The sequence below is a fragment of the Rattus norvegicus genome, chromosome 11 (assembly GCF_021556685.1).
Source record: "Rattus norvegicus strain SHRSP/BbbUtx chromosome 11, alternate assembly SHRSP_T2T, whole genome shotgun sequence".
Lineage (NCBI taxonomy): Eukaryota > Metazoa > Chordata > Mammalia > Rodentia > Muridae > Rattus > Rattus norvegicus.
Window position 1 is genome coordinate 26200846 of NC_141544.1, and position 16929 is coordinate 26217774.

The window sequence follows — 16929 nt, forward strand, 5'->3', positions numbered from 1 at the left end:
GGACATTGAACTACCTGAGGACCCAGCTATACCTCTCTTGGGCATATACCAAAAAGATGCTCCAATAAATAACAAAGATATATGTTCCACTATGTTCATAGCAGCCTTATTTATAATAGCCAGAAGCTGGAAAGAACCCAGATGCCCTTCAACAGAGGAATGGATACAGAAAATATGGTACATCTACACAATGGGATATTACTCAGCTATCAAAAACAATGACTTTATGAAATTCATAGCAAGTGGTTGGAACTGGAAAATATCATCCTGAGTGAGGTAACCCATTCACAGAGAAACACACATGGTATGCACTCATTGATAAGTGGCTATTAGCCCAAATGCTTGAATTACCCTAGATGCCTAGAACAAATGAAACTCAAGACGGATGATCAAAATGTGAATGCTTCACTCCTTCTTTAAAAGGGGAATAAGAATACCCTTGGCAGGGAAGAGAGAGGCAAAGATTAAAACAGAGACTGAAGGAACACCCATTCAGAGCCTGCCTCACATGTGGCCCATACATATACAGCCATCCAATTAGACAAGATAGATGAAGCAAAGAAGTGCAGGCAGACAAGAGCCGGATGTAGATCGCTCCTGAGAGACACAGCCAGAATATAACAAATACAGAGGCGAATGCCAGCAGCAAACCACTGAACTGAGAACAGGACCCCCGTTGAAGGAATCAGAGAAAGAACTGGAAGAGCTTGAAGGGGCTCGAGACCCCATATGTACAACAATGCCAAGCAACCAGAGCTTCCAGGGACTAAGCCACTACCTAAAGTCTATACATGGACTGACCCTGGACTCTGACCTCATAGGTAGCATTGAGTATCCTAGTAAGATCATCAGTGGAAGGGGAAGCCCTGGGTCCTGCTAAGACTGAATGTGATTGTTGGGGGGAGGGCGGCAATGGGGGGAGGATGGGGAGGGGAACACCCATAAAGAATGGGAGGGGGAGGGATTAGGGGGATGTTGGGCCGGAAACTGGGAATAACACTCGAAATGTAAATAAGAAATACTTGAGTTAAAATAAATAAATAAATAAATAAATAAAAAAGAAAAAAAGTAAATTAGATTAAAAAAATAGAGCGTGTTCATGGGATTCAACACCATTCAATAAACATGCATTTAAACTGCTTGAAAAAAATATATGAAAAAAATCTCAGAAAATATTGCTTGAGTCAAACAGCAGGCAAAAATTCTTATATTCTACATAAATTTATTCATATTCTTATGAAGAACAGAGTGACGTGGAACATTTTCATTCAATAATTTGAACAGTTGTAGCGTAAAGTTTTCTCTCCTATGAATATTTCCATTACAAGTTCTTTTAGGCAGCTTCTCATTTTAACACATATTATTAGCATAGAGGATGCATACAGCCTTGCATCAAAATATACTCGCCAGTGATTGCCTTGTTCTTATATAATTTCACTGAACCACAATTACTAGTGGACCTACTGAATACTAGTAATTTTTTAGCCAACCTTTAATAATAAAACTCTATGACAGTAGCTATGACATTATAGGACACACATGCAAACAATTGTGTGTATTATAATGTATGAACTCATACCAATTAATCTACTTGCCTATATGGGTGTACTATAGCTGACAAAATTCTTACAAGTGCCTAACCATGATCAAGATGAATTCAAAATACAGTCTGAATGTGCAAGGACAGATGTAAGGTTCAGACTTTATGGACTGGTACTCACCAATGATTATTGGCTGTGGTTCACTTTTTACTCCAACCCCTGCACTTGTACTAGCTGCCACTTCCACCCGGTACTGAATTCCAGGGAACAAGCCACCTATTACTACAGAGCGAATGGTTGCATCCACAGTTTTATTGATATGGAATCGCGTTTCATTTCCCAGACACCAGATCTGCAGCAAAAAGCAGACAATATGAAGTTTCCTTTCTGAGAATTTGGCTATTATAATCAAATACATTCTTGTTCACAGGAGCTAATCTATTTTGTGGACTTATAAAGGTTTTGGTCAATGACATTCGTAGGCATCCTATGCGTATTATGCACATTTACTTGTAATAATATGACAGGCTGAACTGTCACCTCCTTGTATATCTTACTGCTCTCATATGAGTTTACACTGAGCAAATCAGAAGGCACAGTGACTCCCTTTGACACCTCAGGATAGCGATGGGGGATTTCAAATTTGACATTTGTATAGATAAAATCTCCTAGTTTGCTTTGCTGAATTTGTCAACATTTATTTCATACATAATCCAATATACATTTGGATATTGCGTATTATGATGTTAATGAAAGGTAGGTATGCATTATTGTCACACCGTAAGACTTTAAAATTAATTCTGTTATGTTATTATAAGGCCTTATATCCTCTTTGAGCATGTTTGCTTAAAATATGATGGAGAGATTAAGGAAAAATATCTAATTAGAACATCCACTTTCTTGGTAAGTTGACAGAGTTCTATTTTTTTTTTTTTAAAAAAAACTTAGCCTTTAGAAATAAAATTCAATATGCATCTTTTGGGATAAAGTTATGCAGCCTACTTTTCCATATCATCAATGAATTTCTGAAGTGAAGTGGGATCTGTAGTTAACGTTACTTGGTCTACCTAGCATGTTATTTTCCAAATTCTAGAAATACTTAAAAATATCAAAAAGTTATTCTGTTGAATTTTTCCGAAGTTGTGTATAACCACATCATGATTTAGCAAGATTTTATTATAAAATGTTCAACACACTTTGCATCTTAAACAATCAATTGTAATAAGGAAACAACAGGGATTTTTTTCTTTAACCTGAATTATTCCATAAGTTCAAAATGAGACAATTATCTTCTGCTATCCTATTAAAAACTTGTTTCAAGGGGCCATACTTTTTCTCAAGGGAAAACACAATGCAAGTTGGCCCAGCAGTCCTGCTCACTCTCATCTATATCTCCTTAATCACACAGGCAAACTTGGGTTTAGTGAGATCTTACGTCTACTTCAAGTCACTCCTTCGATCATTCCCAAATCCCATTACACTGAAACCTACTCCACTCTCAATTCTCCAAATGAATTATATATCTCTGACCACAATATGGGGTTCTCATTCCCTATGCCTTTGTGCCTTTGCCGTTAACACAACCAAGGCTGATATATCACACCTGAGCCCTTAGGGATGGGCTGTGTAGTAATGCTCCTAAGATCTCTTGAGAAAGCTTCCCCCAGGCCTCCCTTTGTTGGAGTGGCTTACCTTGTATTCCTGTATGATTCCATTCTGGTGGTCGGCTGGTGGAGGATCCCAGGAAACACTAATGCTTGTGCTGTTATGGCTTCCAACGGTCAGCACCGTGACAGACTGGGGAGGCGCACTTGGAGCTGCAGAGGAAGTAGATTGATGTAAACAGTAATTTCCGGCCCGCACGTGCTTACGCAACGTGAACATAAAGACAAGACGTTTAAGGTTCTGCCTTCTAGTCGTCTAGCATCTGCACATAGTTTTTAACTTTTGCAACTTGTTGAAAATCAGGCTTTCAGTTCAATGCATATTTTAACATGGATGCAGTGAATGGCAGTATTATACACTCAGTACCCAACCCAACAGGTTGCATTGTTAGGATGTTTTTCTGTGAGACAGTGTGTTCCTAGCTTTAAATCTTTCCGATGACCTTAGGAAGTAGAAAACCTCTCATCTCAGGTTTGAATAAAGAAGCCATACTGTAAGATACTGCGGTCAAAAAAGAAGTCAGAATTTAAGCCCAGAATGTTAAAATCTAGAAGCTATATGACTTATCTTTAACACTTTCTAATGACTGTTTCTAGAAGAATATATAGCGATATTTGAATCAAAAATATTCTCAGATCATTCTTCCTAAAACGCAAACAAGAATTATTTCTAGAGGCTGGTTTTTTTTTGTATTGTTTGAGATAATGTTTACTAAGTATAGACAGAAATGAACTTCTAAATCTCACTAATAAACAAAACAATGCTTTTCTTTTCATACTGGGAAAAATAATTGACTATTAAGAACTGGCTTATAATTTAAGATTTAAAACATATTTTATGTGGCTGTGCTAGTAAAATGGAAACGGGCTCATGTTGGGTCAGATGTGAAATGGGGAATTTTTTTGATTTCCGACAGTCATTCTCTGTCTTTATAGTTTCTCCTATAACTAATTACAACCATGCTGAGAAGCGTTGAGTGAAGAGCAGTTTCTCAATTTAGATTGCAGGGTGCCCCTTTCAGGGATTCCCAGAGCAAGGAAACACTAATTGTGCAGAACTCAGCCACTGTCAGTGAACCCCCTTAATTTAACTCAATAGTAGAAAGAGAAACATTGGGACATAGAGATCCCACTAAATCTGTCTAGAGAGCTAAAACAAAGGATTGTAGACCACTAAATGCTCCCCATAAAAACCATCAATGCCTTCATAACTTCACAATTCACATCCCTTACAAATACCCTAAAATACATTTCAAAGGCCGGCTAAGGAGGTGTCCCATATTTGGTAAATTAATCACAGCGTATTTCATTGACATGACAGTTGGACTGAGATATAAGACAAAGAGCGGCAGCTGCTAATGCAATTTGCTCCTTCCTGTCCCTTTATGCGACAGTGCCTCTCCAAAAAGTAGCACTGTGACATCAATCTGACCACTCGTCTACCAGCGTTGCAGTTATTAAGGAGTAGACAGCAATGAAAGCTAACGCGGAAGCCAAGGTTCCCTTCCCCTTGTTGTTGGCTAGGCGGGAGAACTCCGAGTCTGAGCCTGCTCCCTGACAGGTCAATTATTCCAGAACTCAGCTTCTTTCTCTAGATTTGAAAGAACAGGAATCACTGTTCATTGCTCCCAGATTCAGTCCAGCTGAGTCCGTTTGTTACATTTACCAGGCCACAGAGATGTAGACCAAATACTGAAAAATGTCAGTTTCACAAAAAAAGTCTACTGCAGTGAAACTGGTTATTGGAAAAAGGCTTAAAATTATCTCAAGTTATAATTATTTGCCCCATTCACTGGTGGGACAAGTTGGCAGTATAGGTGAGGTGTAATGGAGCATAAAAATTATTGGAAATGTTAGTATTTATTTTGTCTTTAATATATTTTAAAAGTAGTATATTTTCAAATGCATTCATGTCCATCAATGTTGATGGATCTCACTCACTGCAGATAACATGAAGTTAATATTTTTATTGTGTATGGACCTCAGCCTGTTGATATTTGTATTGTGTTTACAAAAGTTTGTTTCCTGTGTCATTTGGCACAAAATGTTTTTAGGCTAAGAACTTTTATAGGAAGTGTAAACACATAGACCATGTGAAAGCTGCACTTGTGTTCTCGCCATTTTACTCAGGGCTATATGCACTAAAAGCCTTTCATATGAGTTGACGTCACAGTATCTGTGGTAAATCTGTTCCAATTATGGGGGAGAGAAATGGAATTCTTCTAAGAAGATGGCTACTGCAAATGTGGAAAAGACTTCCAAAGAAGAGATTGGGTCCCACACTAACCTTCCCTCTTAAAAAAGAAACAGACTGATAGATGCCAGGCTTCACTATATACCCAACCAGTGGGCACCATGAGGAAGACAGTTCTGTCTTACAGAATGTTTTCTGAAGTCAAATGATCGAAGTCCTCATTAAAGCAGGAATATATTATGGTCAGATTCAAACATTCTGAAGCAGAAGGTTTGGGACACAGGTATAAGAAAAGATTAATATTATTTTTCTTTTGGTTTTCATTTTAATCTTTTTGTAAAATATAAATTCTGACCACACACACACACACACACACACACACACACACACACACACACTAACTCTCTCACATACACTTATACATACTCTCACACATGCACACTCACCATTCATATATACTTTCACAGACACTCACATGCTCACACACACACATACACACATACCATCTCACACACACACACTCTCATACACACACTCATACACACACAACCAAATACATACACATACACACGCCAACACACATGTTCCTACCATTTTACATTTTTTCCCTCAGAGTATTAAGAAAAAATTATACTCCCTGGATTTATAGGATCATATATATGATCATTTTATGGTCTTCTAATTAATATAAGCAAGAAGTATAAAATAAACTGTCTTAAATATAAGTTTCTTTTAGTTAGAGACGGTTACTGACCTTCCTCAGTAGTACGGATTGTTTTTGATTCACTGTCCATTCCTTGGAACTCATTGAAATATGGCCTGACTTTAATTTCATAAGTCACCCCCTTTTTCAGATTCACAAGGACAGCACTCCTCTCAGTCGGGACTTTGGCATCTAGATTCTGCCACACAGTTGAAGCTTGTAGACCAGAAGTCTGTCGGTACATCACTCTGTAGCCCTGAATAAACTGGGGTTGTCGGTCCACCTGCAAAATGGCATAGGATAGTTGAAAGAAACAAGGAAGACATTGCTAAGGATTTTGCCCCTCTCTGACCTCCTTGTGGCCATCTGAGTGATGACAAGGTCTTCTCATTCATCCCCCTGCCTCAAATAATATCCTTCAATTGCATGTATATATATTGTTATTTTAAATCCTTCAAAAGTGATGAATAGGCCAACTATGCCCAAATCTGAAAATACCTCCAGATGTCTAGGCTGGAGTTCTGTTTCACATTTGTTTTCTATTCTCCTTCACTGAGCAACTCCCATTTTCCTGGGAATATATGTAATATGTCGTTTGGTAACATCAATTCATCACTATCTTCTCATTCAGAAGCTTTAGCTCTTGTTCTTACAGACAGGTGCCAGGAATCTTGCTGACTTCGAGTAGGAAAATGGACAATGGAGAAAGAGTCCTTCAGAGCTTACAGTTCATGTGGAAGGAGGACATTAGCTAGTAACGATCCAATCGTTGTCAAGGTTCAACCACAACAAAGAAACATAGGGAAATACCGCAACTGTGATATGCGAGGACTTAGAAAGTCTCAAGGGGACAGGAAGTTGAGTTAGAGTACAATCTTCATGACATCACAACTGCTGTAATCTGAATGAAGCAGGAATGCTTACTGCCCTGTGTCTGGATAAGCCATAGGCGAGACTACAGCTGTGAAGCCGTGTTATGTTTTAAAGAGTGTGAAAGTCCTTAGCTCTCAACTATGTTCAATCCAAAGCACGTCACTTTAACAAGTTCTCTCCTCTAATATTCCCGTTCTGCATGTTTTGACAACTTCCATGTCTTTCCCTATATCACATAGCAGACATTACTTTTAACTAGAAGTCTGAGGCTTTGAATTTCAGAGATTACTAAGATGTTCTTTTTCACTTTATGACGCTTGAATGACAGCTCAGTTGGAAAACTGCTGCCCGTGAAAGCTTGAAAACCAGACTTACAGTCTAGAGCCTACAATGAAACGATAGACGCCCAGTTGTGAGGATGCGTACCTGCATGGAGGAGGTGAGACCCTGGCCTACTGACCAGCCAGCACAGCGTCTTGGGCAAATCCCATCTCATTGACAGACACTGAGTGGTGCTGAGAATATGGCCAGAACGATACCAACTGCTACAAGTGCATGTACTTGCTGGCCCCTCCCCACTCTCTAAACTTCCCATAGGCTTTATCTACATCTCTTGTCTTGTTTTGATTGTTTTTTAAAAAGAGAAATATTTTCAAAATGTTACTAGTTCTTTGAAAGTGTCATACGATGTGCTTTAATGACAGCTGCTCCTTTAAACTTTCCTGGATTCTCTTTGCTTCCCTCCCACCCAATACTTAAAAAAAATCCTTCTAATAGGCATGTTTTTGCTTCCCAAATATGCTTGGATGTATGGACTTCTACTAAGGAGTGGTCAACTTATCAATGGCTACATATACTCATTTTGATTACCCTTTCTTTTTCAGCTGCTAGCAATTACCAGGGACTCCACAGTTTGGGGTGGGATTGCCTGCCCAGTCCCCCTCCCCAAAGGTGATACTTGTTTCGACTCGGGCTTGCACAGGGTTGAAGAATCTGCCTCTACTGCTGTTCTCTTTACAGGTTTTATGGTTGCTTCAGTTACAGAGAGAAAAGGTTTTTAGGTTTTAGCAGTTATAACAAAAAGAACGTCAAATCATTTTACTGGTTTGCCCTGCATGATTTAAACATAAACTCCTATAGCTGCTTCTCCAATCAATACCCTATATTACAGCTTAGTAGCCATATGGTGAGAAGCTTGAAGCTAGCCATTTCACTATCAAGGTATAAAATTTAGTGAAAAATAAATGAAATGACCTCATTTCAAGGCAGTTATGGAAAAATAAATAAAGAATATAAGTTTTTACTAGGGCTTAAAGAATTCAATTATCAGCATGCAATAAACAAAAGGCTTTTCTTCTCTAAAGAAACCTGTAATCTTACTTGTTCAGTTGTAGTGTTACATCTTTGAGAGAGAAAGCTACCAACTCCAACTGATGAATAATAGATCGCATTAGTATTTTCATGAGGAAAAGAAAAAAAAACCGCAAAACTTCAATTAAAATGAATAGAACAAAGGAATGTTTTCCTCTTCAGAATGCCCCTGCTAGAAGCATTCTCCAATATTCATGTGTGTTTACAAGCAAATCATCCAGGTTGAAAGATTTTAACCCACAAAACTTCTTTGGAATTAGAGGCAGACATTATGAGGCCGTATCAATAAAACTAAGGTCTAACGAGGAGGCTCATGCACAATCTTAGAAAGCTCAGTCATGCTACCAGTTTGTAACAAACTGATGTGAATTTTGAAAAGTAGAATTTGCTCTCACATAAAATCAAGCAACCAAAGAACAAAAACTTAATTCATGAGAATCAAAGAGAATTGCATTTCATCAAACCTGACAAGAGTTTAAAAAAAAGATTCTTGCCACATATGTTAAAACATTAAGCTTACATTTTATAAACTTGTCTGAGTTCCCTTTAAGTGAATTTATACACCGAAAGAAAGGCATAACTCACAATAATAGCTTGTTAATACTGAAAGAAGCAAGCTGTGTTTGTAAGAAGAACATTAAGCAGCTGTTTGGAGATGAAGGGAGTCTGTAAATCAGGGCAAATTGGTTTTATCCATGTTTGGATTTCATTAATTAAGTGTTTTAGGTACTTTATGAAGCCAATGTTTACTACACAGCACTGCTCGCGCACTCCAGTGAGCACTGCCATCAACCAGTGGATAGTAATGGGCTACTTAATAACAAGAGTTTAACTTAATTTTCTGCGGTTGGGAGGCACTGCTTAGAGGGAGGGAAAATGTTATTACAGGTGAAAGCAACGAGGAATTTGCTGAAATTTGACCTTTGAGAGCCTCTGCCAGGGCCTTACTGATACAGATGAGGATGCTTGCAGCTAACCATTGGACTGAACACGGGGGCTGCCAATAGAGGAGTTAGAGAAAGGACTGAAGGAGCTGAAGGGGTTTGCAACCCCATAGGAAAAACAACAGTATCAACCAACCAGACCCTACCAGAGCTCCCAGGGACTAAACCACCAACCAAACAGTACACATGGAGGGACCCATGGCTCCACCCACACATGTAGCAGGGGATGGCCTTGTCTGGCATCAATAGGAGAAGTCCTTGGTCCTGTGAAAGCTCGTTTCTCTAGTGTAGGGGAATACTAGAGTGGTATTGTGGGAGTGGGTGGGTGGGAGGGGGAGCATCCTCATAAAAGCAGGGTAAGCGGGTATGGGAGACAGGGGACATGGGAAAGGGAATACCATTTGAAATATAAATACATAAACTATCTAATAAAAAAAATGAAAAAAATCTACGAACACTGAGTGAGTAGAGGCTCCCCACTCCCCATGCTAGCTCATTCTTACAGCTGAGCATTTCCAAGTTATGTTTTATGCTGGTTACTAATTCTATTAATAAGCAGATTAGAAGATGAATGCTCCTTTAGTATTTATTTTTCTTCAGTTTTAACTACATAGATTAAAAATATAGCAGTTATGATACTTTAATCATGCTTTTGTCTTAAGAACCAAATAGAAAGACCTAGAAATCTAGTCTTCCAGTCATGTTGAACTTTCTGAGCTTAGGAATCTTTATTTTCTTCAGAAACCAGGAGTCACAGTGAAATCATGCATGTAAGTGAATGTACCCTGTAGTCTGCAGGAGATGAACAAGGCATTTAATTATGCATGTACAGAGCATCTTTGTTTTTTGAAAAAAGACATACTAATAAAGAAGGAAGCGAGAGCTTTCAAATCAATGTTTTTATTGAATTGTCAAAAACTGTGTTCACTGTCTACAAGTTCATCTTAAAAATATGAGAGAATAAAATCCTCTACCTGAGTAGGAAATCCAAAAGTTTTCTTGGGTGAGCCAGTTGCTAAACACCTTATATTTGTCTTAGTGGAGTTCTAAAGTTGACTTTTAAAAAGCACTCTTTGCAGGCAAGTAAGTGTCCTGGCCCTCAGTGAAGGATCTCTAAATATTTCTGCTCTGAACCACACCACCATCACCATAAAAATCATCATTTTTTAAAACCAAGCTTTGCTAGTTTCACTGTAGAACAGCTTTTACAATTTTTTTCTACCCTCATTAGATTAAAAGTCATTTTTAGTAAGTAGCCAGTGATAGTTATTTGGCTTTAACCTTAGTCTTCAGTAAGGCTTGGGAGGGGAATGTTTTTGTTTTTGTTATTGTTTTTCAGTACACGAGTCACGTGCGTTTCCTGATTAACACCAGGAGGCCATTGTGAACCACTTCAGATGATCTAAACACTAAACAGGAACTAAAATATTCTGTCCCTCACACTCTAGCATACCCAAAAATAAAATAACACGAGTGGAATGATTTAAGTACACAACCTGTCTATATTTGTGTTCTTTTATAAAAAAGACATTGTCATTTTACAAAATAAATAGTATTTAAATATGATTGTAATGGCTCCTGTTCTTAGATACACTGCTTCCGTACTCCTCAGAAGGTGTACTATATTAAACGCGTGCTATGAGGGAGAGTCTTTTGTTGTTACTTTGGTGTCTAATATATTTAAATACCTCTTTGCGTAATATGTTTTTGTGGCACGTGTAACATGTTATAGCATTTGTCAGTGTGTGATATTTCTCAACTAGATTTGTGTCCCTACATTCAATGGCCCTCAAAGTCTACAATACACTTTATACTGAAAAAAAATGCCTTTGTATTGCATTTATTCCAAGTAATTAATACTGGGAGAGAACCCAAACAAAAGTTTTTATTGTCTTATATACCACACAAAGTTTCACAAATGAATTGATAAAAATATATAGTCAGCTTGTTTAGTTGAGATAGTTGTTATAAAGTGTGACCCGAATGCCAAGATATAAGTACCATTGTAGTTTTAAATCTTATTTAGCTGCTTCCAAAGCAGTGATCACAGATACCTATGGATAAACATTCCTTAACTAATACTTTAAAAAATGAAGGTTAGAATCATAACAATGAATCACAAGAATGGTTTTTAATCTAAAACAGAAAATCTTAAGGGTTAACGAATGAAGAGAAACTGCACAAACTTGTCGAGACAAGTCAGCACGCCATGACTATGTGAGCTAGAATAGATGAACATTTAGAATACCCTCAGCAAGTTCAACAAAATATTAATCGTCCAGTTAACACATTGGTAAAAATCTTTGGAAATATACCAAAGACAAATAAAAATGTCCACGTTAAAAATTACCCACAGATAGTTGGGGAAATATTATGCATAGTAGCCAAGGAAATGAAATATTCTAAAAGTTTACCACATAAAGACATAAAATCATATATAGACTTTCCATAAAATGATTATTTTTCACTACTGCACATACAAAGGAAGACTAGTAGATTTTACACATGTACATTACAAGAAATTACCTAGTGATACTCACTGTAACATGAATGCAAGTCATAAACATTTTGCTGGATGAGTGAATGAATGCCAGATACAAAAATGCTTGCTGCGATTCTCTACGCAGCAACCCTGCAGCACTGATGATTCCATAGCAACATGGCATTTATTGGAGGAAGTGGGATGAGGATGGCTTCAGGAGGGAATGGTTACTAATGGGCACAGGCTTTCATTCGGGAATGACTTTACCATTCTAAATTTTGACTTTGCTGATCATCTCAGAACACTCATCATGCTAAAAGTATTCACTTGAACTTTGTAACATTAGCATATTAACTGCAGCTCAGTAAATCTTTCAGAAGTCAGGTCAGGAAGGTTATACGTCTTAGTACAACTACTTTTTACTTATTACTCTTCATACAGTTTTACCTATTGAGTATTTTACTGTTTTCATTGATTACCTTGAATTAAAATGATGAGTGTTTTGAATGTAGTTTTAGGTTTATTTGGCCCCTTTTCTTGCCTACAGAAAAATCCTAAATAGACTTTGTTGCTATACCTGAAGCCTAATTTAATCTATGAAAACTTACCGTCCATGTGACTTGAACAGTTGTAGGTGTCAGGACAACTGGATTGTGGAGACGAACAGTGACATCTCCTAACTCCTTCTGCACTTGTCTGTGGTCCACGCCTTGTGCTGGGGGACTGATATCTGTAGTTAGAGGAGAAAACCATTCCTAATTTCAAAATTCACTAGTAATTTCCAGTGCATATAATCCAATGTAGAAGTAATTGCCAGATGCATTAAGATATGTCATGATATGAAACAACTTGACATATAAATATAAATATAAATATAAATATAAATATAAATATAAACACATGTATATGAAAATGAGTGCATATGTGTCTGTTTATTCCGTGATGGCATGGCACAGTTTGTTATATTTATCTATTCAAGGAAGTTTCTGTTACTCTTCATCCCCACAGAGAAGGGAGAGTTGTACTACAGACTACATGCTACTCTTTGTCTAGAAAAGACCGTTTCTATAGATGATGGGGCACTGATGCATCTCTAAGGTGTAAGCTAAGAACTCTCAGAAATGAAAATTAAAGGTCTTTTTTTTTTAAAAAATGTTACACATATGCCAATAGAGAGAGCTTTTTAACACATTTCCATGTCAAGGTTAAGTTTCACCAAAACTATTTGATTTAATGAAAGATGTCCAATTCTAAATGTTTTTTAAACTATTAATTTCTTCTAATCTTCAGTCTGTAATGCATCATTCTTAACAAAAGTGAGAGGTGTGTATCTTAGCTATAAATTGACTGTGCTAACCTTAATCGGGATGTTAATAATTAGAGATGATGTAATGTAATTTTCTTTCATTGCCACGTTTTTTCATCAACATCAACAACGAAGTAAAACATGAACTGACTTAGAGCAATACATTTTTTTCTGAATACTACTAACCTTTGCTGATGTATATATGTTCCAATGTCATATTTACCTACAAGTATTTAGGAGGTTTAATGAAGTAAGTGATTTTCAAAGTAAGTAACCATTAAAGTCGTTGAAAACTCAGACCCAAAAGCCAATGTGCTCTTTGAAGTCAAGTGCTTTGTAGGTCACCAAACAGTTGACCGTGTGACAATATCACAAATAAATCTGACATACAGACACAACAGATGAGTTCTACGTGGGTATCTGTTCCAAGAATATAGGTCTTCAGTTATGTGAAATTTCTCAGTTGAACAAGCCAAATCTCTCTCTCTCTCTCTCTCTCTCTCTCTCTCTCTCTCTCTCTCTCTCTCTCTCTCTCTCACACACACACACACACACACACACACACACACACACACACACCATGCATACACACACAATTCATTACGCTTTGTTGATCTTTTCACCGAGAATTGTATTCTGAGTCTTACTAACTGGCAGAATCACTCAGGATTGTTAAGGTGTGTGAGACTGCATCACACAGGAGATCCTCCCAACCTTGTCCTTCGTCTACCTCAGACTGCAGCTGTTCACACAACAATGACTGCTATCCCCATATACAGTCTAATATACAGTCTAAAATTTCTTGACTTAAAAAAAATCGTATATCTCTTCCATTTCACACTTAGTCATTTAATTTACTCATTCAATGCAGACACATTAAAAGCGGTAGCATAGGGATGAGGTAAAATCTAACTACTTTCAGGTCTTCAAAGTCTTTGTTGTGCTTCCACTCTCTCTGGAGACAGGTTCTTTACCTACATACCCTTCATCATCATGGAAAATTAAGCACACTATGGCGGGGAGAACAAAAGCGAAGTACCATCCCCTCCTCCCTCAACTGTCATCATGTCAGCCACGCTCCCATCACGTGGTGACTTTATTTGACTTCATTCCTTTACCGCACCCTTCTCTGTGATAATGGCATGCTAGTCACTACCCCTGAACTACATTGTAATTATAATAATATTTTATGGCTGCATGGTGCCTTTCATAGCATAAAAATACTACTTGAATTATATCTTTTTCAAAAGCTCTTACAAATAAGAAATAATTAACCCTTCCTCAAGAACCCTGTGGGGAGTAGATTGTAACAAACAATGAAGGCCCCATTTTCTATACTCCTTCTATTGCTAGTAGGGAAGGAAAGGATAATATAGCATTCTGTATTAAACCTGCACAACAGTGACGTCTGTGTCATGACTTCTCCCCCACCCTGCCAATAGTAAAGGACGGGTTAGAGGAAAAGAGATGAAATTTTCCAGTTTGAAATTAACCATTTTAATATTCTATTTGATGGTGGTACATTAGTCAGAAGAACCCCATATGCCAAAAAGAAAGGTTTATGTATTATTTTCAGAAATAAATATTTCTTTGAAAAGAATCTCTCTCTCTCTCTCTCTCTCTCACACACACACACACACACACACAAACACACACACACACACACACACACACACACACACACACACACCACAGTGGTGGTGGTTAAGCATCAGCACTGTAAAATGTAGAAGCCGTGGTAACCAAACTCAGAACTCTGGCCTCCTCTCATCTTTAAAGCCAGAAAATATGTCTCTAACAGATTCATGGTCACTGGTACTCTTCCTCAAAATCCTCAGTGAGAGATCCACTATCCTGGGTGGGTTGGGGAATAGAACACATAAACAGAAAAATAATTCTGACAATCCTATCTGGGTATCTATTTTTCAAGGGTGTATTATTTTTTCTTTTGTGTAATAGAGAAGGGGAAACTTTTATTTTCATTCAGAGATTCTCCTTTACTACACAAGTGCCCTACTGTTTGTTTTACCTATGCCTAGTTATAGAGCTCTGAAAGCATAAAACATAGCGAGGTGATCTGAAAACATTTTCTTCCACGGACAAAATCCAGAGAGTTATGTACAGTCAGCATTTACACATTTGCTCTGCTCATGCAATGCCTTTGGCTTTAAGTTGATACACCCTACTAAAGCCAATAGTCATTCTCAGCTGCTGAAATTACCTTGTGTGCGTACAGGATCCGACATGGGGCTTGGATCACTGAGACCTTGGGGGTTGATCGCTCTGACCATGAACAGATAGATTGTGTTGGGCCTTAGTCCTCTGACTGTATAGAGAGTCGTCTTAACATGGTTTGCCACTGTCTGCCAGCTGTTGCTCACCGATTGGCTGAAAGAAGAACAGGAACTGATGTAATGAACATTCATAGTACAATGTCAAATGGTGTTGAGTGTCAATGACAAAGGTCGATGGCTGAAAAATTAAACAGACAGACACACGCACGCCACTTGACGTGTTCAGCCCAATAATGAAACATTTGGATGAGTTCAGTTTATTCAATGACAAAGCCGAGCCCACCTAAACGGAGTGCCATGCACGACAAAATTAAACTCAGCCCAAGAGATGTGACAGCCCTTGCTAGATGCACAGCAGCCCACTAAATGAATACCTGTAAAAGGAGCAGAGCTAAAAATCACAACATCGACTTTATACAATAAATATGGTCCTCATAAATGCATATATATATATATATATACCTTGCAAAGAATTAACCTGTAGAAAGAATAAATGGGCTACAGAGTAATTTATGCCAATACATGTTCCTGTAACAAGGTGTGTTTCGTTTGCATCAATTCCGCATGCAATTTTATAATAGAGCCTTCTAAAACTACATATCTGTAAAAGAAGAGAGGAAGCATGTAATGAATATTTTCCCCTTGGTTACATTTTTAATAAAAATTTACATTACATAGTACTGTGATCTCTCATCTCTAGATGATGAAGTAGCCCAGATTCTGTGTATGGGCCCTTCTACAACTCGCTACAAATGGATGCTTTCTTAGAAAGCTGTGTCTAAGGTCAAATGTAATTTTGCTAAAACTAATCTTTACAATGGGAAAGTTTGAGGCTTTATTTTTAGCATCAAATAGTTTTGTTTTAGCATCAAATAGTGAATGAAAATTATTATTTTGAAATTTGAAAAGACGTATTTATCATTTACTTAAATATGGAGTAGGAATACCACAGAAAAAGTGATTATTTGCCCTGACGCTGGTAAAGCAAAAGGGGTGTCTTTCAAACTGTGCAACATCAAGAAAAGCACGGTCAAACGGGATGTAAAACTACAGTGGATACATTTCCCATTTGTTATTAATCATGCTTAGATCGGGAATATAATAAAATTAAATGATTTATCATCTATGCCTCTGAACACATGATGACATTTTCATATAGCACATTGAAATAAATATCTTTCCATTCAACAACTGCAAGCACATGGAATTGATTTCTTAACTTGCTTCTTAATTTCTTGCATGAATATCCAATAGATTGATTCAAGAACAAAGAAACGGAAATATTAGAATTATTTTACATGTGCACTCTAATTATTAAGAAAAAATATATCCAAATCTAGTGTGCCAGTATACACTGAATATCTCTAATAAGTGTATATGTCGAGTTGTTGTGAATTCTGTCTGGGTCTAATGCCCAATGTGATGCATATGGAGCTCCATGCATATACATGGAGCTGCACGTAGCTATGAAGAAAAATAAGATCATGAATTCATCAGAAAATGGACGAATTGTGGAAAGTATTCTATTAAGCAAGGTTAGTCACACTGAGGAAAAAT

The 16929-nt window shown here is 37.5% G+C and overlaps 1 protein-coding gene across 39 annotated transcripts in view; it reads right to left on the reverse strand.

Annotated features, from left to right (window-relative positions):
- Robo2 (roundabout guidance receptor 2) overlaps nt 1–16929 on the reverse strand; it is a 1571587-nt gene that overhangs the window by 60944 nt on the left and 1493714 nt on the right. For all 39 annotated transcript variants that reach the window (NM_001415038.1, NM_032106.4, XM_087577083.1 and 36 more), the window contains 5 exon segments: nt 1722–1893; nt 3234–3358; nt 6154–6385; nt 12381–12502; nt 15300–15466. In NM_001415038.1, coding sequence (NP_001401967.1) covers nt 1722–1893; nt 3234–3358; nt 6154–6385; nt 12381–12502; nt 15300–15466 — 818 coding nt within the window.